The following is a 26,534-nucleotide window of genomic DNA, read 5'->3' as shown; positions in this document are numbered from 1 at the left end:
GAAACACTAATATTTGTATTCAGCAAAGTCTTCTGAGTAAAACAGCACCCCTCATGTACAGGTTATATAGTGTCTTGGAAAGTTACAGGGTTAAATATAGTGCTAGCAAATTAAATTCCCTGGACTTTCGGCCTGGGTTGTCAGGCAGGTCCCGCAAATTGTAATAAAATGACCTAATTATGTAAAATTATTACATAAATATATACATAGAATTATTATATAGTTTATTAAATATTTATTTATATATAATTTGTTTAAATTATTTTTATTTATGTATAAAAATATATAGTGATATATACGCATATACTTATGTATATAGATATATATACTATTTCATTCTATGTGTATTTTGATATCAATATACATATTAATTTTAAAATACAGTTTGAATGAAATTACACATATATATATTTTACATATTTATTTCAATATCAATATATTTTTTGTATATTTTGATATATATATATATATTAAAATACACTTAGACTGTGTATGTGTATTTATGTATGTATGTATATATAATAAATATATATATATATGATCTAAGTATATATAATGTAATTTTAAACTGTTTTAACATTTTTGTTTTTTTACATTTTACAGACAACAGGGGTGTCATTCCAGGCACTCCCCCTGCTGGCACTGACATGGATGGCTATGCCATCCATGTGATCGCGAGGTCCTCGTAAGGACCTCGCGATCACATGGCCCAGGTGAGTCTCCATACCGTGATAGCCAGCGACCGGGTAAGTACATAGGACGGCAAGGACGTTTTATGCCGCACCCCAGTGTTTAGAGCCAGGTCCCTTAGGACAGCAAAGCACGCACGCCGTCCTTAAGTGGTTAAATGTCTTTCAAATTATATTGTTAATGAAAACTGTAAAAATGTTTATAAAAATACAAATTAGTTTAAAATAAGGTTGAAACCATTTGATTTACTTTAACCATTTTCTGTGTTTGTATTTATTTTTTTACACAGTAGCAAAGAGATTGGAAAGTTCAAATGTGACAACTCCTAGAATATTTTCTATAGTCTCTGAAGTCACAGACAAATTAATATCATGCTGTGTGGAACATTTCATTGGTCACGGTGCAAATGCATTACAGAAGGATTTTGAGATACTGCAAGGCTTCAGACAAACTGGCTAAAGTTTATACCGCAGCATTTTATTTGATGAGGAGCACTATAATTTCTCAGGAAGAAATCTGGAGCATCTGACATTTTTTTTTCAACTTTTCTTGTCAACCAGATACACAATGAGCCCCGATTATATTCACTCACAAAGCATTTGTATTGTAGGATACAGGAAATAAAGTAATGACAATTCTTTCTATTGCTGTGACCCATATCTCCTGAACACTCTGTTACCATATTATACTTAATGCATTTGTGCCTAGTTACACTTGATCGATACTTATATAATAATCATTGTGTTACTTACATCAATATCTATCTTAGCTAGGTCATGCTTTATGCATATAATTAAGTCACTTGTACAATTTATTCCTGTTTCATATTGGCTGCTTCACACGTTAGTGAAACAGTTGATCAAAAAAAAAAATGCATTTGAAAATGTATTATTAAAGGGACCCTCCACAGCCCAAATAATCAAAGAAATAAACAACAACAACATGGCTTAGTAGATATGCTGCCAATAAAAACATGCATGCATTTAAGTGGGTATTTTGCATTAGCCGTATATAGAAAAACAGCTTGTAATAACTGCAGATCTCTGGTTTGAAGCCTTTTTTCAAGCTCTCTTATACTGAGACTACCCAATCACAAACATCACAATACAGCTCAATGAGAAGTCATTGCAAGGCAGGTACTCTAGGCAGTTGCCTGTCTATAGAGTGTTGCTCAACTGAGCTAAACTACCAGGAAATAGCAGGACTGGTGATCTGATGGACAGCCAGGTGGGTGTAACAAAGTTAATTTATAAGAGTACCAATTTCTATTGAAATCTGAAATTGTTGTAAAGTGTAAAAGAAATAGAGCAGACTCTTCACACATAAAACACTTTAGTAATTTAAAGGATGCATTCTCCCAACTTAACTCCAGTATTGTAGCTGTAGCTTCTTACTTTGCATTTCACCACAAACAAAATGTATTCACTCTAGTCTTTTCATAGTCAACCTCCAAGTCTCTCTAAATAGCCCTCTCTATCACTATTTAACAACTATCCACAGTCTCTCTTGTACCTTGCCTCTCAAAAACTATTTACAGAAATGCCCCAGGTTCCTTAGTGTCTCAGCTTCAGTCTCTTTAAAACACACCCCAAAGCCAACACCTCACTCCCCTCAGCATAATTCTCTCAAGAAGCACAGTGTTACAATGTTTCCATTGTCAGAACATCCAAAGATGTTCAAGACAATCCTTGCTTTGTCTTGCACTCTCTTCCTAAACCCTGCATACTGTAATGATCCCTACACTTGTTGGGATGGATGCACATTTACTGGTGAGCTAGCTCTCATTACTTTGGTCCAGGGCTCTTGGACTTCAAACAGCTATGGCATCACATCCATTCGACAGTGATAGCAGAGCAATTAAATGATGAACCTCTATTCATCACATAGTAGCCGCTAGAAACTACAGGTCTCCTACTACAAACTAGAAAATGATTGAAGGACTAGAACTCCCTGCACACCATAAGACAGACAGGTAGTGCTGGCGGGGGCAAAACTTTAGGTATACCCTTTGAAGATGATGGTTAATTAATGATGCAGGTTTTATTATGTGTAGTGTTTTATTAATATGAATACATATGAGGCCAGGGACTATTTTGATTATTTTAGCTGCTCCACTGAAAGAGAAATAGCTCCCAGGGAGATTTCCAGCACAGTAGAAAAGACAACTTGTAAAGTCTTTTAATTATAGTAATGATAATAATGAATGTATATTTAATGCATTAGAACAAGTTGGTAAAATCCACACTGATGTGTCCTTTATTATACTACCCTGAAGGAAAAATGTATACATTTCAAATGTTGCCTTTGCGAATATGAATTTTAAATGTCACCAGTATATAGTTGATGCAATTATGTCACTACAAACAAAGCCTGGTTAAAAATGATAAGAAAATATCTTGAAGGCAGGTACCTCTACCCCTAACCTAAGGTTCCCCTACAGCGTGTTCTAATTTCGTCTCCGTTTTACAATGACTGCGACATCATTATTTTATTCACCCTGTTTATCAGCAACTTTCTTAACTTGACTTATTTCTGTTGAGTCTTTTAACATAAATTGAGAAAACGTACGGACCTGTCATACCGAGAACCTCAGGGGCAAATCTGCGTTTCCAATTCTTTAAAAGAGGGAATCTGAGAATCTACTTGAACTGTTAATATGGCGATGCCTGTAGCATAATATAGCACATTTCACACAAACATAATTATTGCTTAATGCATTTTAGAGTCCCAACCTACATACAATGCAAATTGTGCAACGCACAATAATAAATGCGCATGCATGATACACGCAAAGAGTTAAATGTGAAAAAATCCTGTTGGACAACAGCAGTTTGCTTTCTTACTTGTCTTGCATAAACTACCTGCTATGCCTCTTCGTTTCCAAAATATGAGGCCATATGTGCCTCAGCAAACATTATGTGTAGAGTAAATTAAACTGAGGCTGATAATTAGGCAGTAAGGAAATTATTGCAGGCCCGAAAGAGTAAATCAGCTGTATTAAACCACTCTCCATTTCCTCTGAAGCACTTAAGTGTACCATAAAAATCCAATGTCATTGTGATAAACATTTAGCAGAAATACATTTCGTCAGAGAAAACAAAAAAAAAAAGAAGATATTCCAAAATAGAAGAAAAAGGGAGCCTTAAAGCCAGATTCTAGCTTGCCATAAAAATACAATTTATCGAGCAGGGGAATGCTTCCAACTTTAGTTAATCCGACTTTTAGTTTTAGTGTAAATTAATGAGATCTTTTGCCGATTCTATTGGGTTTTATTGCCCTAATGTAAACATTGTAAATATTTGTAACAGGGGTTTTGTTTATCAGTATTATTATTATTGGGATAAATTCTATTGGAGTTTTTAGAAGCTACAACACATCACTATAGTCTGCATATATTTATCTGTGCTATTTGCTTTTCAGATTGCAAACTCTCTGAGTTATATATATTTATATAAGGAGCCCCCGAGAGCTCTAAGGTATTGTTAGAAAAGGACCTGCCAAACATGGGGTACTGTAAATGAATCACTGTTATTATTGCCTAAATTAAGTGTTTGTAAAAAGTGATTGAGTGAGTACTACTTATGTACATATATACATTAATAAATGGAGCACCAAAGTTGCCACCTATTATTTTTTTACAGCATGCACATGCTGCATTCTCATGTGCATGAGATTTTATACCTTGTGCATGCTTTAAATGGACACAGTAAGGACCAAAATAACTTTAACTTACTTAAGTGGTTTTGGTGTATAGATGATGTCCCTACAATGTCACAACTCAGCTCTGCTATTTAGGAGTTGAATCACTTTGTTCATGCAACCTTAGCCACACCTCCTTGGCTGTGACCTGCACAGCTTCCCTAAACACTTCCTGAAAACTGTGTATCTAATGTTTACATTTCTTTATTGCACAGTGTGTCTGATTTATAATTTCTCTTCACAAACTACTAGAACCTACAGGAACCTCCTTTTGGATGATTAAAGTTTAATTACTAGAGCAGGACTTAAGAACGCCTAAAGTAATACACTGAGCTGTAAGATCTGATTAAAAATGAATCAACTTTATTTCATGCAGGCTGGGGAGCAGTGGCTAGGGCTGCATAAATAGAAAGAACAGTAATTTTACTCCTAAATGGCAGAGACCACAGGGGCATGATCTTTATAATACAACTGCTTCATAAAGTAGTTTGGTGCTTAAAGTGTTCGTTTAACTATTTCGTGCCAACAAAATAATTAAATGTAGTTAATTATTGTAATAGTGTAGGCTTATTTGAGAAGGTCCTTATTCACCTCTTCCCCTGTCTATAATTGTAAAGAGCTGCAGAATAAATCAGCACTGTACAAAAGTTAATAATAATATAAATAATAACTTGTGCATACAATCTATTAAATCATGTACACAGGTCAATTAAATATTGGGCAGACGGACCAGTGTTTCGGTAAGCACCTACATCACTCAATGCTGTTTTAATCCTTTATAGTGTATGTATGACTACTGTATTTACATTCTCACTCTACGTACTGTGTTTTTCAAACAGAAGCGTCAATTTGCTGAAGGGTCAATTTGCTAATTTTTTAGGCAAATCGCATTACATTTGATTGTATTGTATTATGAATAGTGATTATTATAATTTAAATTAAACCTGAATTTTATTTATTATTGATACTGAGATGCAAGTCAAACCAAAGGTTATATATAAACATAAAGTGTAAATATATGTATAATATGCCTACCTGTCTCCGCAAATCTCTTGTTTTCTTTGTCATTTTGTCAATGGCGATGTTCAGCGGGTCACCCTTTTCTCTTCTTCCAGTCTGAAAGAGAAAATAATTGTTATTATTTTGACTACCCGACAAACCATACATGTTCATTAAAAAATAAACAATCTTTCATGATAGCTGTCATCAAGTCAATTACACACAACCTTGTAGTTTGTTACACCACATAAACATATACAATCGTGATGTGAACTGGATTTTTATATTGACAACCAGTCTGATTTATATGAATCCACCATAGTCTGCCACATAATCTGCTATAAAATTACAAACAAATTAGCAGGCAGTGAATCATACATTAGATAAAATGAATTGAAAATTCTACTCACTAAATGATACAGGGACAGTATGCATAACATGTAAAGAACATTGGGTGTATATTGTCATGCCTGGCATCATGGGTATTTTAGTGGTCTGAAAAGGAAGGATTTTCCGAAGACTTCACTGAGATAGAGAACGTGCCTATGCATTTAAAACTCTTTAGTTTAGAAAAAAGGTGCCTCAGAGGGCATATGATAACAATATACAAATATATCTGGGGCCAATACAAACTGGACTATACATAGGACACGAGGCCATGCATTTAGACTGGAAGAAAGGAGATGTAGTCTAAGGCAAAGTGAAGGTTTTTTTTTTTTTTAAAGTCATAACAACAAGGATGTGGAATTCTCTACATGAAGAAATGGTTTATCAGAGTTTGTACAGATGTTTTACCGGCAACTAGATGCATACTTGCAAAAAGAATAATATTGAATGATATAATTTTTAAATTGTTGGGTAATAGCTTCTTGATCCAAGGATACAGCTAACTTCCATTCTGGGGTCAAGAAGGAATTTTTTCCTAGTTTGTTGCAAAATTGGACGTGAGCTATGCATTAGATTGTCCGGAGTTATCTGGAGTTGAACATTTTGGCTCAGGTACAGATTGATGTCAGCCCATGAGTGAATGGGTTGCAAGAAAAGGGAAAACCATATAAAATACAATGGAAACAAACACGCAACCAAAAACAGCTTCTCCTGAATGCATGACAGCATTAGACATGGTATGAAAACAATTCATATGCTCCTTTAATCAGACACTCTACCACCTTCATTCATTTGTTTAACTACAATTCCTATAACTCTCAATTTGACTAAAATTAATCGCTGCTGTCATCTAAGAGATTCTGGAGTGTCTGTCTTAGATAACACTGTCCATCTCATTGAATACATCGGTTTATGGCTCTTTTCCAATAGTTATTGTGATTGCATTTTTCATTGTTATCTTCTTACAGATAAAATGATGTGTACCATCCCCAATTACTCAGATTACTGGAGATTGTAATTTATTTGTAAAGTCATTCATCTTTGTGCTTTATTGATATAAATGGATTTTGGAAAAAAAAAAAAAAGCTGTATAATACATTAAGAAAAAATGCAACCTTCTATCCAAATGATCTGACTATGTTTTTTTATAAATTGCTGGAAAGATGATTATCATGATATGTATAGGTAATATGATATGCTGCTGTGGCTGGTAGGTGCAGTGCAAACAGCGCAAAATTTTTATTTTTTTGTATTAATTTCTAAAATATATTTTCAGTTTCACATCGTCCTTGTCCATTGTGCTGAAGATATATCATGTTCACCAGCATTCACTGATATCATTATACTGATCATTCCCCAGCTAAGAAAAACAAATCCTTCTTGACTTCAGAATGGGAGCCAGATTGATCCCTGGATCAAGACGCTATTACCCCACTAATTAAAAATTATATTAATGAATATTATGTTTTGTATATATTCAGTCCAAGCACCAAAATCTCTTCAGGTTAACAAAGTGGTTTTGAGGCATATATCAGGGTTAGAGAGAACCAATGAAATATATACAACAAGCTGGAAGAAACCAGACTAGTTGCATATGTTGCTGGAAATAATAGTACATATATTATAATAGCTATGCAAACTGAAAAAATAGTAGTGATAGCAAATAGAAAGAATAAATAGAGTCACATCTAATTCAAAGTGCAGTCTTGCCTTAATGGCTCACCTCAGAATATGTCTCTCCAATTAGTACCCCTATCCTACTAAATCCGGCACAGGCCACTGTCTAGTGACTTTATTAACTTTATTAAGGCTAATTGCAAGGTCAAGACTAGTGGCTTATGGATCTGTGTTGTAGGTCAGACTAGTATATTATAATATATGTACTATTATTTCCAGCAACATATGCAACTAGTCTGGTTTCTTCCAGCTTGTTGTATATATTTCATTGGTTCTCTCTATATCTAGGGGTTAAGCCCCAGGACACTTCTGGAGTGTCCACAAAGGTGAATATTCCCACCAACGAGACGGTCCCATTTCTTTGGGCCCATTCTCATAGGTGGCAATTCCTCTGTTACGTTTATATATCAGGGTTAGGCAAGTTTTGGCACTCCCAATGTTGTAGACTACATCTCTCCTGATGCTTTGCCAATATTATGATAGTAAGGGCATTATGGGAGATGTAGTCCACAACATCTGTGTCACAGCAAGGGTACATAATTCATTGTTGCACTATAGAATATTGACATTCAATGTAATTTGTGTAGTGCATAGATGAACTAGCTGCCTGGTAGAGGTGGTATTGACAAATTAAAAAGAATTTGATTTGATTGTATGGATGTCAGAAGGTTTACAAACCAATTCCTCTTTGAAGATGGGACCCCACCAGAGCTACTCTGTAAGGTGTGAGAAGTCACACAAAAGTCACCTGGAAGTCTGGATTTAGTATCAATTATCTAATTTGCCATATGTCTTGATTCCCTCTTAGATAAGGAGTCATTTGATATGAATGGTCATTAGCTTGCAATAAAAATCCTTGTGTTCCACTATCATATCCAAAAGAAACATTAATACTTACCCACAATAGTTAAGCCTCTTTTTATTATTATTTAGAATGGGAAAAGCACAATCTTCTAATCTAGCCTAAACATGATTTGCATAACTTAACCATATTGGAAGGGATTGTGCAATCCGCTATATTGGATCTCAAGTAAGAAGTGTGATATATCTATGGAATGAAAAAATGGCAACACATTCATAGATGCAATTATTATTTCTGTGGCAAGTACATAAGAGGAGATACAGACAAACATTTCTATTTGGATTTATTTTGTTCTGGAAAACAAAGGGGGTTCTACAGGGTATATATCCAATGGTATTGAAATGTGTATTATACTTTCTTGGGGCCAAAATCTAATTTTGAGTGAGTCACCCTCAGAGACCCCCTGGGCAAGGAGTAAGTGATTAGGACATCTGTTATTTTATCCCTTTTGTTTTTATCTGTTCATCTGTTTGGTGTAACTAATTTGATTGTCATCTATATTTTTGTATGCACTGTGACTATTTTTTTGCTCATAATAAATATTCCTTTTTTTTTAATTCTTCTTTGTCTGGTAAAGAATCACGTTACCTGAGGAGACCAATCAATTGGCGTTTTGCAATTGCTGGTGGGTTTTTATTTACCATTGCAATCTCCAGGACAGGATTACCCCATTTATAAATTGTCTTAGTGATGGCAGCGTTAAAATTGTAATATTTACAATATGATGTTTAAGTGTGGTTGTTGTTAAGTGGGATTTTATCATTTTTTTCTGGTTTAGTGCAGACAAGTAGTGAACTTTAACCCTTTCACCGCCACAACTAAGTCACACACACTCTTGGAATACAGTGCATTTGTGACAATCTGGAGTGCTGAATGTGCCATCTTCTGGCAGAGATCATGCACTGCACTCACACTGCTCAGTTTTCTTCTGTTAAGGAGTTAAATTACTTTATTTCTACTGCCTAGCACACCTTCATAGAAGTCAATCAAACAGCTTTCCCCTATGCTACCCAAAACAATATATTAGTTTTCTATTATCCTGCTGTTAGCAATTGCAATGTCTTCTTGTCTTATGTTGTGTTCACTTCATAACTTGTAGAGCAGATGGGATAGGGTCCTTCTTATCAGTAAAGTTCAAAAAAGTGCAACTTTGCTTTTTCTATCAGGGGGGCTTCTCTGCCTAGCATATGCCCACAGGATATTAATATCCTGCCACAAGTAGATATCTAGTGTAGCTGAAACATGTATTCCTAACCCTATAGTGTGAAAACCAAGATCTCGCCCCCTCTTTCCCCCTTAATTGTACTTTTATTCCAGTCTGCTGCTCCTGGCTCTGACCCTAATTTGCCTGCTTGACTGACATTATCAGAAGCAATGTTCTGAGCCAATCACAATGCTTTCCCATAGAAAAGCATTGGATTGGTTGTGAATGTCAAGGAGGCAGATCAGGGACAGAGCCAGCACAAGCCAAACACAACCCTGGCCAATCAGCATCTCCTCATAGAGATGCACTGAATCAATGCATCTCTATGAAGAAAGTTACGTATCTCCATACAGAGAGTGGAGACAATGAATGTCAGTCACACTGTGCAGCACTGCCCAAGAAGCACCTATAGTAGCCATCTGAGGAGTGGCCAGTGGAGGTATCCCTAGGCTGTAATATAAACACTGCATTTTCTCTGAATAGACAGTGTTTACTGCAAACGTCTGAATGGAATGATTATACTCACCAGAACAAATACAATAAGCTGAAGTTGTTCTGGTGACTCTAATGTCCTTTAGATGCAAACATTCTGATTAGAGAATGTAAAGGGTGCCCTCCCTGTTGAGAATTTCATGAGGGGAACCAAAGAGATCCAATTCTACATCCAAAATAATGTTGTATTGTAGCATGTGCGATTTATATGCTGAACGAGGAAATCAATTATTTAATCAGGGAAGAATCCCATAGGAGCAGCCTTGATTAATTAATGAATATCCCTTTTTCAGCATTTAAACCTATATATTAGAAGCCAGCACTCTTCATGTGCTGCTCATCAGCAAAAATAAAAAAAATCAGCGTCAAGAAAAATATGGCAGATCTGACATCACTACCGCCAAATTACACATCGAAACTCTGGTGGGAATTGTTACCTTTATACATGAGCAATATCGTTACATCAACTGTTCAATAAGCAATTTGTTATAGTTTTTTTTTTTTAAGGAAAGAAGCAATATTTAAGCCTAAAAGCCATGATTGAGCTAAGTACAGAACATGATCCCTGTACCTTCTTATTTTCAATTATTATTTTTACTTGAACTCAGCAATGATGGTGATGATTTTTTATCTGACAATGCATTTGTTGCAGTATATATATTTCAGATTTTGCTAGCTAGTAAAGTTTGTTCTTGTTTATTTCTTTTGGTTTTAAAAGTAATGTACACGGTATTTTCATACATGCCAACTATCCAAGATTCAATATGAGAGTCACAAGAAAAGCATGACACCAAACAAAAAAAATCATTAAGTTTAGATAAGCTGTTTGAACCATTGTCTGTCCATACAAGGTACTGAAGAAAACTGGACCAGGGCAACCTACCCCAACTTTGGCAGCATCCACCCACCACTGCATCACAAGGGATTCTCATTCTATGATGAACTATTCCTCTTTGTATTACTTTTATCCTTTTAAATGTAGAGTTAATTAAATCATTTCAGACTTAAAAAAAACCTCTCCCTTATTTTCTATACTCTTGGCATATTTACAAATGTTAAATAAATATTCACAAAATAGTAAGTCTTGTTAAGATCATGACTGACTTGTTAAATGTTGTGTAAAATAGCTGAGATGAAAATGAACCCCCTTTATCTCACTATATAGAGAAAACAAGTTAAAAAAAAAAAAAAATGTTAGGACCTTTATAAAATGCACCATATATTTAGTTAAAAATTTGAATTATAATATTTAAATAAACTACATATAAAACATAAATGTTTCAAAAAGACTAAGTGGTCATAATGCATGCCTTACATCTTTTCAGTTACTTATTTAAACATGGAATGGGATCAATGCTGGATAAACATGATTAGGAGATATATTTGAAAAATCCACTTCTCAGAATAAGCCATTTTGCTTCAAAACAACATAAAGAGCTTGCAAGAACTGATACGGTTAAAACCTTTAAATCCTAATGAAAGATTTCTTTATTTTCTCCTTCAAAAGAAAATGGCACTTGACAGCCAAGACCCAACAATTTGAGGCCCCGAATATCTTCCGAACAAGATGAAAGTGAAATTGACACAGCACACATAGGAGATGAATGCCTGACACTAAAATGGTTTTATCCTCTGTTTGTGATGCTGAAAAATTTCATAAGGAGGTATGAAAAGTATTTTCAGCTTACCATCGAAGCTAATAGAAGAGTATTTCATAACAGGAAAAACATGAAGTGCCATTTTATGTCCTATCATGTTCTGTTAAAAAAAGGATAGAATCTATAAATATTCATCTCGAATGAAACAATCCATTTATTTGGTGGCCTTTCATCACAAGTGTCTTCTGTTAGAAATCATTTTACTTATTCTGTATATTGCTTTACCTACAAGTGTCAGCACTACGACTCCCACTCAATTAATAGAACACCTTTGCACTAAATAAAAATGGCTTTGTAAAACCTTCTTTCTAAAATCATTTAATACTATATATCCAAAGAAATTGCTAATTTATATTAACAGTGCAATTAAAAAGAAAAATACAACAAAAAACGAAACATCCTACACAAACATACCATATACATATAGTGTTAATCTACTGAATTTACTAATTACAATTAAATTATTCAATAGATCAAAACAAGGATGCTTAGGATACAAGCTACATAGAAATTCATCTTCGGAAGTTACATACAAAAAAGTTAGCTAGTTTTTTTACATGATTCAAATTGCATGGCTTCCAGAAGAAGGATAAAAACATATTCAACCATACCTCTACTCCACTGTCTTCCTTGTATACTACAAGGTAAGATAATGAGGTTTAAGAGAGAATGAGAGACACATGCTAGCAGGGTATGTAACATCATTGTAATATTTGCCTTCATCTGCAGTTGCGTGTGCATGTTTGGCTTTGCAGGTTGCTTCCCTGGGTTGCAGTGGGGACCGGGTTAGGACAGTATAGGTCTAGGATAGGACTGCAGTGGGCTGCTCTCCTCCAGTGTGGATTTCTCTTCTATAACCAATGGGGGGCGGTGATGAAGTCTGCACCTCACCACCTGCTGCATTTTTTCCCAGCAGATATCTAAAAAAGTCTTAATGAGACCCTGGATAGGCCAGCTCCAGGGTAGATCCTCAAATCTCCCAGTCTGGCAGTCTTGCATGCCATCGGTTGCTGACATCTGCCTCATGCCATCTCTCAGTGAAGATAATGAACCACCTAGTCAAGTGGATTGCAATGCACTTTCTTTAGATTTTGGTGCAACTGTACAAAATCTGCACCTCTACCATTGCAATCTCCAGGACAGGATTATTTTCAATCATTCCTGGTTAAATGGAATGTCACCGAGCAATGATCAGAGCTTGATAGAATGTTACCAAACAAGGATCAGAGCCTCAAACCTACTGCCAAAGAGGGATGTATAGAACTGAGAACTAATGTGAGAAGTATAAAACCAGTGCTGAAAATTGACAACTATGGGCAGAGTTCAAAAAGAGGAGAAATAATTATGGAAAAAAAATGCATGGAAACCAATTGACTTCTTCATTTCTGGGTATAAAACATGGCCACAAATTAAGTCTTGTATATAGAACCCATTATTCCTATAAGTCTCTTACACATTTGCCTATTAAAAGATATTATCAAATAGTCTATCTCTGTTGGTGTTGGGTCAATATAATAAATGTATTGCACATAATATACAATGTAAAACATGCTTCAGCCTGTCTTCAAAATTATGGTATTGAGCTGACACTAGTGAGAGGAGAATGCTGTAAAGTACACTTTGTATAGCGGCCTAGAAGAAGGGGTACATGTTTAGATCTAAAGAATTAAGGAGGCTTTAACAGATACCCAAGTTTCCTCCGCTAAAATCAACAAACCTTATTCATTACCTGTCATTATACAATGGCATAACTGTAAAGTGATAATAAAGAATACGATTTAAATGGACTCTAAAGATGCTGTAGCGGACGACGGGTAAACCGACTGGTTACCATCGCTAAATCCTTCCTTCAGCCACTCTGGAACCATCAACAAAAGCAGATACCCATTCCCCCAGTAAACATAGTCCTAGGAGTCAACTGATTTTTCTGAGGCCACACATGGCTTTTATGCCTAGTCCCCTACAAGGGGTTTACAACTCAATGAAACAGGGGTTTCAATCCCAAGATCCTCTGTGTCTGAGAGGCAATTGCGTGAGTAAAAACATCTAATTTAATTATCTCGCAGGTATAGAAAATTCAACAAGATATACTGTACCCCAAAAGTGTCCCCACCATACTCAGAAACCCCACATCTATGGATAGCCCCGATCTGAGTGTATAACATATCCAAGAATCACTTAGATCGGTTCGGTGGAACGGGAATGCGGCCAGACACGAGGCGCTAGCCCAAAACAGTTCCAGGAAATAGGTGCCCTGGCCGGTCTCCATTTGTAAGGTTCCTGTGCAAACACCATGCAAGGGAATCCCTTCAAGTCAGGATATGAATGCTCCCCCTGTTCGGTAGTTCATAACTCCTGAACGTCGTTCGAATGGCTAGAAGGGAAAAAGAACGGGCAGCGGTCTAAGTTTTACCGGTGTTTGCACAAGTGCCTAGTCGAAAAGAGTTCCAGGCACTCGACAACCCGGTAAAACTTAGAGCGACAAGTACCGCTGCCCACGTTCGGGAGACAAGATAGCCGCCATTCTTTTGTCTGCCACATGTTCGGTTATACGAAATGGCAACCACCCAGGGAAAGCATTAATTAATTACTTCCCTTGTGGTTTCGCACTTAAGTAGTTGGTGTTAATGTACTAATGGGGAACAGGGGTGTTCCTCGTTCGGGAAACAAAATAATTCCATTCATATGATGTACTCCTAAATGGAAAAGGGATAAAACATATACGAAATAAAAGGGGAAAACAAATGAATAAGTTTAAGTTTCGTCACAGATGCCAAGACAACTTCATCTCAATTAAAGTGGTATGGGTGCAGTGTTACACTCTTTTCAAGCCTGTAATCCAAAATACTGTCATTCTGTAGGCATGGCAAGGTTAGCAGGCCTCTAATGCCATTAGAGGCACTTCCTCTGCTATATCCAATTCAAACCTAGTTATAGATCAAATGCTGCTTGAGGAGCATCATTTGATCAATACTGCACAGTGCTTTGCGTAGCTTTGTGTCCTCACTTTATAAAGCTTCCCTAGAATGCACGAGGGTGGAGAGTTGAGTAAATTTCATCTTGCAAACCAACAAATGGGGGGATTAAGATAGAAACAGGATCAACTAGAGTGTTAATGATATGCTCATATTCCTGATGCTATGGTGTTCCTTTAACCCCTTAAGGACACATGCCATGTGTGACATGTCATGATTCCCTTTTATTCCAGAAGTTTGGTCCTTAAGGGGTTAAGCAAATGACTTATTTAATACTGAAGATTACCGGTGAGCTCAATAAAGACTTCTTATTACTAATTCCACAAAACTTTCTGTTTGAATTTTTATGTCACATGCATTTTCAGTTCCTTTTTTTTTTTTACATAAAAAGTTCTTAAGCATTCTCACAAGTTAAAAATATCTGTAGTAATGCAAATAACAGCAGGACAGAGGATATTGTGCAACTTGGGCAGATGTTTTCCCATTTACACAAAAGAATTTTAGAAAGAATTTATTGAAAATAGGAGGAACACTAGTGGAATATCAAGGGAGAGCAGATATCACCGTCATAAGATCAATAGTCAGAAAGTGACATGTTGGGCCTCCTATCGCATGTCAGCTTCTCCAGTCCAAGTAAAAAATCCTCAACTCACAGAAATAAAATCTCCTCCTCTAAGGAAATTAGAAAGAAGCATTAGGGATTTTTGTGAAGTATGCTAATGTCCTCTATAGAAATAAAGGTTTTACTTTAGAAGGAACTACAAATAGAGCGGCAAGAAAGTCACAGTTGACTGTTTAACAGTGCTAATGCAATACCTGTGATAATGCACTCACTGTTTGTATTGTGTGTCAATCAATGTTAGTGAAATACAATGTAAACACATGTTATAGTGTTATAGGTCTGACATTATAGATGATCGCTTATTGTCCTTTTGTGCTTAATGCTCATTAGGAAACAAATTATGTTTAACCCCTTAAGGACCAAACTTCTGGAATAAAAGGGAATCATGACATGTCACACATGTCATGTGTCCTTAAGGGGTTAAAGCATAAATCGTAGGTTTCCATTATTCAACTGTAAGCATACATAATAAATTAGACTATTTCAAGGGTACATTTATAGTAAGCAATGTTGATCACACATCTGTTAATCCTCTATCTATCCACACATTCATCGGTTAATTTTCTATCTATCCAACTATCCATTGATTGATTATATATCTACCCATCCATCCGATAATTATCTCTGTATCTAACCTCTACCTCACATACCTGCCTCTTGCTCTCTCCTAAAGGGCAGCACTCTACTCTCTCCTCCAGCTCTGCTCCACTCCCACCTAATTTAACTTATATCCCCTGTCCTAATGTGTTTTATACCCCACCTCCTATAGACTGTAAGCTCGTTTGAGCAGGGCCCTCTTCAACCTATTGTTCCTGTAAGTTTTCTTGTAATTGTCCTATTTATAGTCAAATCCCCCCTCTAATAATATTGTAAAGCACTACGGAATCTGTCTATATAAATCGCAATAATAATAATATCTGTTAATTGTCTCTCTATCTACCCATCCATTGGTTAAATCTCTAATTATCTTCTGATTATTTATCTACATAGCTATCTATCTACATAGATATCTCTTCATCTATCCAAATATACATCTATCTTTCTATCTATCTATCTCTCAATCTATATATCGCTCCATATATCTATCTATCTACATATCTATCTCTCCATCTTTTCTATCTATCTATCTATCTATATATCTATCGCTATCTATCTCTCCATCTATATATCTATCTATTCATCCACACATCTGTTAATTATCGATCTACATATCTATGTATCTATCTACATATCTATCTATCCACCCATCAATTGATTATCTATCTACCCATCCATTGATTAATTATCTAACTATCTGTTAATAATCTATCTAATAATCTACCTGTCAATTGTATATCTATATATCTATCTGTCAATAACCAATCGGTGAATTATATATCAATTATCTATTATCTATCTGTTAATTATCTATAAATCTGTCATTTATCTATCAATCTGTCTGTCAATTACCTACCAATGATCTATCACCTGTCTGCCAATTATCTATCTATGTATCTATCCATCCATCATTCTTGTTTTCTTGCTTCTGTTACAATAAATAAATACAATACCCCGTTATGACTAACATGATATTACACACAGAAGGTAAAGGGAAAATAAAAATCGCTTGGAAGTGTTTTGGCCTCTTATTTTGAGCAGTGGGTGCATTTTGCTGCTGAGTTTATTGGCAATCTTTAAAAGACATTTTTTTAAAGCATGTCCAATTTTCCATGCTGTCACTTCTACTTCTGAGACACGTGTATGTTTAGTTTGTACACGGCATCTGCAGCACTCACTTGTTTCTACCTATTTTCCACTTTCATGTTATTTCTTTGTCTCATGGTTTCAATCTTGCCATTTTGTAGCGATCAGTAACATTATACCTGACAGAACTGTGCTGGTAGGACTTAATGCTTTTCAATATTACAACCGTCGGGAGCTGCTGAACTCAAGCTTTAAAATGATTTGCTTATAAAGAAAAGAGTAATTACAATAATGATATAAACTAATACAACTGTCTGTTGTAGGTATAGACAGCATCAAATAGCAATTACCAGTATCTTTAATAAGTAAATGTGACACTTTTGTGACATCACTTTGACCCACTATTTATGTTACATTAAATAAACAGGTCCAAAATAAAATGAGCTTGACAAAGGCCTTAAGGGGTCGAAACGTTGGTGTTTGATTCCTTGTTCCAATAAAGATTGCCTATATTTTGGAATTCGCTGGAGTGTCTGGATTATTTTCTTGATTCAAATGCTACAATTGGTCCTTCTTGGTACTGGGACTTATCCACTAGAGCACCCTGAATTCCAGATGAAGGATTGAGTGCGCTTCCATCACCTACATATGCAAAATAAAATGCTAGTCAGAATGGGAGGCATGTAAAAGCTTGATGTATTTCGAGGCTCAGGATGTTAGTCAACAAGGTCAGTGAACTCATAAAAGAAATGTGTTTTGAGAAGTATAGGGACTCACTGTTTCTTTTATTTATATATTTTATTTTAAGTGTAAGGAAGCAGACTGGTCAGTTTCTTTAAGAAACAAGATAAGAAAATATATATATATATAGAAGGCTTGGCCTGTAATTGTGGGAGGCACTTAAGTTCCCTATTTAAACCCGGTGAGCCCCTGCTTACCTGTCTTCGACGATCTCGGAAGTGCTTCAGTGTACTTCCGGGTCACAGATCAGTGACGTCAGTTTTCCCGCCCGCCGGCAGCCCGGTTCAAACGCTCTGCAGCTGTATTTTCCTTACTAGTACTGACACTTCTCGCAAGTGGCCCTTCGCGGGTATACGTGTTCGCAGCATTGTTAAAGAGGTAGGCCTCTATGTCACCCAGTCATGGTGTGTATATTGTGAATAAATAGTACGTTTCATAAGTAGGTCACGTTTCTTTCCCTTTAGTTCTGTTGGTTCCCTTCAGGATAAATAGTCCTTTATTAGGTCAAGTAAAGTGTTCATTCCTCAGCAGGTATGTTAATTCTGTGTCCTGGGGGGGGGTTTGAGGACTAGTTGTAGTTCTCCCGCCAACTTAGGTATGTTCCCATAGGCCTCTTTGCCTATAAGTTAGTGGTCCCGCAAGGCATAAGGTCAGCCCTTACGTTCGGAGGTTCAGGCCAATCGTCCCAACGCTTAGCTATAGCCTTGCTTCAAAACTTAGTTAGGGCCTCACCCGTCACGGCCAAACGTTTTACTTTCTTTTACGTGTCACCGAGAGGCCAACACCCCGCCACCCACCTCAGTGGCACCAAGGCCCCACGAGCCAAATCATAGATAGTGCCTCTCATAGTGTCAGGGTACCTGAGGCCTCTACCTCTAAGGGAGGTAGAGACTTGGTGGTTTATCCGTCCAGGCGAGCTGTTTCCTCCGTTCCTCGCGGTTCATCCAGTCACTTAAACACCGGCCGCGAGGAATCCACGTCCTTTTCTAGCAGGACGCTCAATACGTGACGTCATGACGCTATCACGAGCGACCTGTCACTCAAGTCTCCGATATCCAATCGGTACTTATCAGAGGCGTGATTACCATCCAGAGCCAGGGTATTTAAGCTTACTTCTCACTTCAGCTCATTGCCCTGTCGTGGTTCTAGCTTGTCTAGTCACTCAGCGCTCTGGTATTCTTGTTTGCTCTATTGGTTTTGACTCGGCTCGTTGTACTACCCTGCTTCTCTGTTATCCCTTGACCCGGCTTGTCTCTCGCTTATCTGTCTTCTCGTTCCCTCGACCTCGGCTTGTCTCTGACTATTCTCTATTACTCTCGGTACGTTAGTCCGGCCATTCTAAGGCCCGGTATACGTACCTTTCCTCTCTTTGTACTCTGCGTGTTGGATCCCTGTCCCGATCCTGACATTACGACAGGGCCAATGGATCCTGCAGGTACAAACAGTCAGCTTGGTTCTTCGGATCCCAGGTTTGACGCCATGGAGCATAGGATGGATCAGATGGCTTTGGCACTACAGGCACTTTTGTCCCGTGCTAGTAATCCACCTGAGGAGACACGTACTCCTTCTATTTCTCCTGCAGTCTCAGGTCTAGAGGTAGCCACTGTAGGTGCTTCTTCCCGTATTACCCCACCAGTACGTTATGGCGGGTCACCGGAGAAGTGTCGTGGCTTTCTAAACCAGATTAGCATCCATTTCGAATTACAACCCCGCTCTTATCCTACTGATAGAGCGAAGGTTGGATTTATTATCACTCTACTCATTGAAAAAGCTTTGAGATGGGCCAATCCTTTATGGGAGAATGATAACCCACTAGTCTATAATTATAATGCCTTTGTAGCTGCGTTTAGAAGAACTTTTGACCCCCCTGGTAGGAAGGTCAATGCAGCTAGATTACTGTTGCGCCTTAGACAAGACAATCGAACACTTGTGGATTATGCACTAGAGTTCAGGTCCTTGGCGGCAGAAGTTAAGTGGAACGAACAGGCTTATATAGATGTGTTTCTGAATGGGTTATCAGATGTAATTCTTGACGAGGTCGCTACTAGAGAACTCCCTGAAAATTTGGAGGATTTAATTTCTTTTATATCTCGTATTGATGAACGCTTAAGAGAGAGGCTGAACACTCGAGATAGGACCCGTAGACCCTCCTTTAAACTAGCGCCTACCTTTCAAATTTCTGAGTTCGAGGACTTACGTATTCCTGAACCTATGCAGATAGGCAGTACTCATCTCACAGAGAGTGAGAGACAGTACAGGAGAAGGGAGGGCTTATGTATGTATTGTGGAGTCAGGGGTCATTTACGCCTAAATTGTCCCAATCGTTCGGGAAACGCTCGCACCTAAGTTCCTCTAGAGGACAGGTCTTGGGTGTTTCTACTTTGTCCTCTATTCACAACTACAAAGAGCTCAGGCTTCTGTTACCCGTTTCTTTAAAGTGGGAGAAGGGAGTAGTTAAGACTATGGCACTAATCGATTCTGGAGCTGCTGAGAGCTTTATAGATCAGGGTTTTGCTGCCAAGCATGCTATTCCATCCCAGTTAAAAGAGACACCACTGGCCGTTGAGGCCATCGATGGTAGACCGTTACTTGAGCCTGTTATTTTCCATGAGACCATACCGATTAACTTAACTGTTGGCATCCTACATAGAGAAGACATATCCTTACTGCTCATTTCTTCTCCGTCTATTCCCATAGTGCTGGGGTACTCCTGGTTGAGGAGACATAACCCTATTATTAATTGGGAGTCAGGGGAGATAGTTTCGTGGGGACAGAATTGTCAAGAGAAATGCTTGCGGAAAGTCTCACCTCTCGGCTTAACCAATACAGCGGCTAACTCTGATAATCCTACAGAGACACAAATTCCGTCTCAGTATCTAGATTTAAAGGCTGTATTTGACAAAAAGAAAGCCGATACCTTACCCCCACACAGGTCCTTTGATTGCAAAATTAACCTACTCCCTGGTACCATGCCGCCCAGAGGTCATGTATACCCGTTATCTACGAAAGAGAACTCAGTTCTAGAGGAGTATATTCACGAAAATTTAGACAAGGGATTCATTAGAAGGTCCTCCTCCCCTGCCGGGGCTGGATTTTTTTTTGTTAAAAAGAAGGATGGTTCTCTGAGGCCTTGTATTGATTATCGAGGTCTAAATAAGATAACCATTAAAAATGCCTATCCAATCCCCTTGATTACCGAACTCTTCGATCGTTTGAAGGGCTCTACAATTTTCACCAAGTTAGACCTCAGAGGGGCATATAACTTGGTGAGAATCCAGCAGGGACATGAGTGGATGACGGCATTCAATACTCGATATGGTCACTATGAATATACTGTTATGCCTTTTGGGTTATGCAATGCACCAGCTGTATTCCAGGATCTGATAAATGAGGTTCTTAGGGAATTTCAGCAAGATTGCGTCATTGTATACCTAGATGATATACTCATTCATTCTAGTGACATTGAGACTCATCACAAGCAAGTCAGGAGGGTTTTGCACAAGCTTCTCCAGCATGGCTTGTACTGCAAGTTGGAGAAATGTAGCTTTGATCAAACCCAGGTAACCTTTCTCGGCTATGTGATCTCTGGGGAGGGATTTAAGATGGATCCGGATAAGCTCCAATCCATTCTAGAGTGGCCTTTACCCAAAGGTCTTAAAGCCGTACAGAGATTTATTGGTTTTTCTAATTATTATAGGCGCTTTATTAAGGGCTATTCTTCCATTATCGCACCTATCACTAACATGACCAAACAGGGGGCTGATACTAAGAATTGGACTACTGAAGCTCTCCTGGCGTTCAAAACTCTCAAGGAGCTTTTCGCTTCCGCTCCAATTTTAGTTCACCCCGACACTTCTCTGCCTTTTTTACTTGAGGTAGACGCATCAGAGACTGGTTTAGGTGCTGTCCTATCTCAAAGGTTGGGTGTTGATAAACCATTACATCCATGTGGATTTTTCTCTAAAAAATTGACCGGTACTGAGAGCAGGTATGACATTGGTGACAGAGAATTACTAGCGGTTATCAAGGCTTTGAAAGAGTGGAGACATTTATTGGAAGGTACTTTACATCCTGTTACCATTCTGACAGACCACAAAAACTTGTCTTATATCGGAGAGGCCAAACGTCTGTCCTCCAGGCAGGCTCGTTGGTCGTTGTTTCTTACCCATTTCAATTACGTTCTGACTTACAGACCTGGGTCAAAGAATTCTAAAGCCGATGCGCTATCTCGCCAATATGAGCCCTCTGCCTCAGTTGAACCACTGTTGTCCTCCATTGTACCCAAATGCAATATTATTGCTAATACCAGTCTCAAAATTCATTCTCCGCTACTTGACCAGATCTTGAAGTCACAACATCTAGCTCCTGGAAACACTCCTGAGGGAAGAAACTTTGTTCCTCCTGAACTTCAACTGGAGCTCTTACAATGCTTTCACGAAAGTAAAATAGCTGGTCATCCTGGTATTCGCAAGACATACTCTCTGATATCCAAGGATTTCTGGTGGCCTTCACTTCGAAAAGATATTGAGGAGTTCGTCGCAGCTTGTGAGACTTGTGCCAAGACTAAACTACTTCATGCATCTCCATGTGGTCTGTTACACCCCTTGGACATTCCTGAGAAACCTTGGTCCTGTTTGTCCATAGACTTTATCGTTGATTTGCCTGCTTCCAAGAGACAGACTGTTATTCTCACGGTGGTGGATAGATTTACTAAGATGGCCCATTTCGTGCCATTACCTAAACTTCCGACTTCTCCTGAATTGGCGGAGATTTTTGCGAGAGAGGTTTTTCGCCTACATGGGATTCCTTCAGAGATTGTTTCTGATAGAGGTTCTCAATTTGTCTCACGTTTCTGGAGATCCTTTTGTTCTCAAATGGGCATCAAATTGAACTTCTCCTCTGCCTATCACCCTCAGTCTAACGGAGCTGCTGAACGTACTAATCAAAAGATCGAACAGTATCTACGTTGCTTTGTTTCCGAACACCAGGACGATTGGGTCGGTCTGATTCCTTGGGCGGAGTTCGCACACAATAACCTTGTTTGCGATTCAACTCGCTCTAGCCCTTTCTTCATGAACTATGGCTTTCATCCTTCGATTTTTCCTTCGGTTTCCTCTTCTCAGGGGATACCGTCGGTTGATGATCATGTCGCCAACCTGAAGAAATTATGGGATCAGACTCGGCAAATTCTATTACATAGTTCCTCGCTGTTCAAGAAACACGCTGACAAGCATAGAAGAGCGGCTCCTGTTTTTGTTCCTGGGGATAGGGTATGGTTGAGTACCAAGAATATTCGCCTAAAAGTTCCATCTATGAAATTTGCTCCTCGTTACATAGGCCCTTACAGGGTTCTCACTCGTATCAATCCGGTTGCGTATCGCCTTGCTCTGCCACCTGCCTTACGCATTCCTAACTCCTTTCATGTCTCCTTGTTGAAACCTCTTATTTGCAATAAATTCTCCTCTAAGGCCTCCTCACCTCGTCCTGTTCAGGTGGAGGGTCGGGAGGAGTACGAGGTCAGCTCCATCATTGACTCCAGAATTTCAAGGGGAAAATTGCAATATCTGGTCAACTGGAGGGGATATGGTCCTGAGGAGAGGAGTTGGGTACCTCAGGAGGACGTTCATGCTTCTCGCCTTCGCAGAGCATTTCACCTCCGCTTCCCATCTCGCCCCGGTTCATTCCGCCCGGTGGGCGTATCTGAGAGGGGGGGTACTGTCAGGGTACCTGAGGCCTCTACCTCTAAGGGAGGTAGAGACTTGGTGGTTTATCCGTCCAGGCGAGCTGTTTCCTCCGTTCCTCGCGGTTCATCCAGTCACTTAAACACCGGCCGCGAGGAATCCACGTCCTTTTCTAGCAGGACGCTCAATACGTGACGTCATGACGCTATCACGAGCGACCTGTCACTCAAGTCTCCGATATCCAATCGGTACTTATCAGAGGCGTGATTACCATCCAGAGCCAGGGTATTTAAGCTTACTTCTCACTTCAGCTCATTGCCCTGTCGTGGTTCTAGCTTGTCTAGTCACTCAGCGCTCTGGTATTCTTGTTTGCTCTATTGGTTTTGACTCGGCTCGTTGTACTACCCTGCTTCTCTGTTATCCCTTGACCCGGCTTGTCTCTCGCTTATCTGTCTTCTCGTTCCCTCGACCTCGGCTTGTCTCTGACTATTCTCTATTACTCTCGGTACGTTAGTCCGGCCATTCTAAGGCCCGGTATACGTACCTTTCCTCTCTTTGTACTCTGCGTGTTGGATCCCTGTCCCGATCCTGACACATAGCCACTTGGCAAATAGTTAGGGCCTCATCTGCCACCAACGTAAGCTAGTTAATACAATTTTGCCTATGGGCACTAATCTAGTAAGCGGGGTCCCTCCAGCTATTCACATTTCAGTACTAACTCATCCTCTCTGCCCCCCTTAGAATGTCCAACGCTTCGGTACTAGAGGACAATCTGTCGGTTACCAGCACCCCTCTCAGGTCGGGCACGCAGAGAAGGCAACCAATCCCTCCAAGTCCAGCTTCCAGCTATCGCTCCTGGACTATCCCTAAGATTACCGCTGAACTCAAAAAGAGGAATATCCCTTATCCAGCTTCAGCCAGGAAAATGAACTTTTTCGTTTGTTGAACTCTACTGAGGATAACGAAAGACCAGGCCCCAGTTCGGAGGTTAACGTACTTAATAGCCTGGCTGAGTTACACGCCATGATGGCCTCCCTAGTGTCCTCAGTTGCCACTATTAATAATAGATTGGATAACCTGGAAGCCAATAATGTTCCTACAGTCCCCGAGCTTCCCGGGCCGGTTGCCCAACCCACGCCCGCCCCAAGAGGTAACGATAACCCTCTACAGGCGAAGAAAGCCACTAACGTTATCAATCCTATTCACCTAATACTGCAGACTCTGAGACGTGACATCATAGAAGGAAAGGATGTCAACTTGGCCTCACTACTGATAGCGGCTCAAGACGTGGTAGAGAACAGGGCGTACACGTTTGAGGATCTATCAGTAGTAATGAGGGCCAGAGATCCTAGGTTGAATAGGAAACTTAACATTCCCGAGTTTGTCTTGGCATTTGGTCTGTACAGAGACGTTATCTGTACAGCTTTTCCCCTCCGCAGAGAGGAGTTAGACGTATATCTACACAAGGTAATAGAGCTAGCTTATAAGTACGGGGGCTTTGCCTTTTACGACTATCACAAGTCGTTCTCCTCCAGGTCAGCCGCTTCATTGTCTCAGTATAATACAGTCACGGACTGGGGACAGCTAGACACGGAATTATTTCTTATGCATTTCGCAGGTCTCAAAACCCCTTCCTGTGCCATATGCTCGTCTGCAGCTCACTCGATTAATTTCTGTCCCGAAAATGTAGCTATCCCCTCTACCAGTAACGCCAACTCCGATTTTCAGTCCACCTCTAACCAGAAGGATATAAGAGACAAGTTAGGCAGGCCAATCGTGTTCTAGGGCAAAGCTCAGGTCTGCAATAATTTTAATGCTGGGGGTTGTAGTTATAGTGCTTGTAGACTGCTGCATGTGTGCTCGCTTTGTTTCAGGGCACATGCCAAGACAATGTGCCCTAACAAATTGTACCCTAAAAAGGCATCCACTCCAATAAACGTACCGGTTTTGCAACGTTACCTGTCTAATCATCCTTCTTTACATCTGGTGGAATTTCTCACGTCAGGGTTCACTCACGGGTTTCACACAGGCTTTGTCTCTCTCCCCTCAGGCACCTTGGAATGCCCCAACCTTCAGTCAGCTCTCACAGACCCCGACACCGTACAACAACTCTTACAGAAAGAAGTAGATAACGGCTTCATGCTAGGCCCTTTCACTACTCCTCCTTTCTCCTCATGGAGAACTAACCCTTTAGGTATCGCCACTGGGAAGTTTAACAACAAAAAGAGACTAATTATTGACTTTTTCTGCACCACACACCTCTCCCACACCTAGCCTGAATGCACTAATCCCGTCAGAAGATTTTTCTCTTCAGTACGCCAGAATTGATGATGCCATTCAAGCTATTATTAACTCCGGGAAGGCGGCCTGGTTAAGTAAGTCAGATATTACTAACGCCTTCAAGTTACTTCCCATTCATCAATCACTCTGGCATCTGCATGGAGTTAAGTGGCAAGACAACTACTATTTCGCTACCAGGCTTACTTTCGGCTCCAAAAGTAGCCCCAAGTTATTTGACCTGTTCGCCGAAACATTGACTTGGCTTCTCCTGAACTTCTGCAGATGTCCAGTTGTCATTCATTATTTAGACGACTTCCTCACTATCGAACCACACCACTGCACTCCACGCAGCCTGAATCACATGCTCACTCTTCAAAGATTTAGGTGTCCCCGTAGCCCAGGACAAAACTGAAGGTCCCAAAACCGAGATTACTTTCCTGGGGATTACACTCAATTCTGTCACCATGCACGCCAGCCTGCCCCAGGAGAAGGTAGACCGAATTCTGTCTTACATTAGCACCTGCATGTCACAAGGCACTTGCACCAGGAAACAGTTACAGTCACTTTTAGGTTCACTTAATTTCGCCATGAGAATAATTCCACAGGGTAGGTCTTTCATTTCCAGAATCCTTTCACTTTTGCACGGTCTCCCTGATGATGACTCCACTACACCCTTAGACGAGTCAGCTACAGCTGATCTAAGAATGTGGCAGCTGTTCCTTTCCTCGTGGAATGGCAGGTCGCTGTTTGTTCCCCCCGTTTCCGATGATTCCCCAGTACTCTGGACTGACGCGTCAGGTGCCATTGGTTATGCGGCCATATTTGGCAACGAATGGCTTTACGACTCCTGGCCGATCTAAACCACATCACTCGAGAGTTTCAGT

At 39.3% G+C, this 26,534-nt stretch overlaps 1 protein-coding gene across 4 annotated transcripts in view; it reads right to left on the bottom strand.

Annotated features, from left to right (window-relative positions):
- CTNNA2 (catenin alpha 2) overlaps window positions 1–26,534 on the bottom strand; it is a 1,421,691-nt gene that overhangs the window by 392,052 nt on the left and 1,003,105 nt on the right. For all 4 annotated transcript variants that reach the window (XM_063457611.1, XM_063457613.1, XM_063457612.1 and 1 more), the window contains exon 8: window positions 5,425–5,505. In XM_063457611.1, coding sequence (XP_063313681.1) covers window positions 5,425–5,505 — 81 coding nt within the window. The remainder of the gene's footprint in view (window positions 1–5,424; window positions 5,506–26,534) is intronic.

This window comes from Pelobates fuscus, chromosome 6 (assembly GCF_036172605.1).
Source record: "Pelobates fuscus isolate aPelFus1 chromosome 6, aPelFus1.pri, whole genome shotgun sequence".
Taxonomy (NCBI): Eukaryota; Metazoa; Chordata; class Amphibia; order Anura; family Pelobatidae; genus Pelobates; species Pelobates fuscus.
This window is presented reverse-complemented; position numbering and strand designations above follow the sequence as displayed.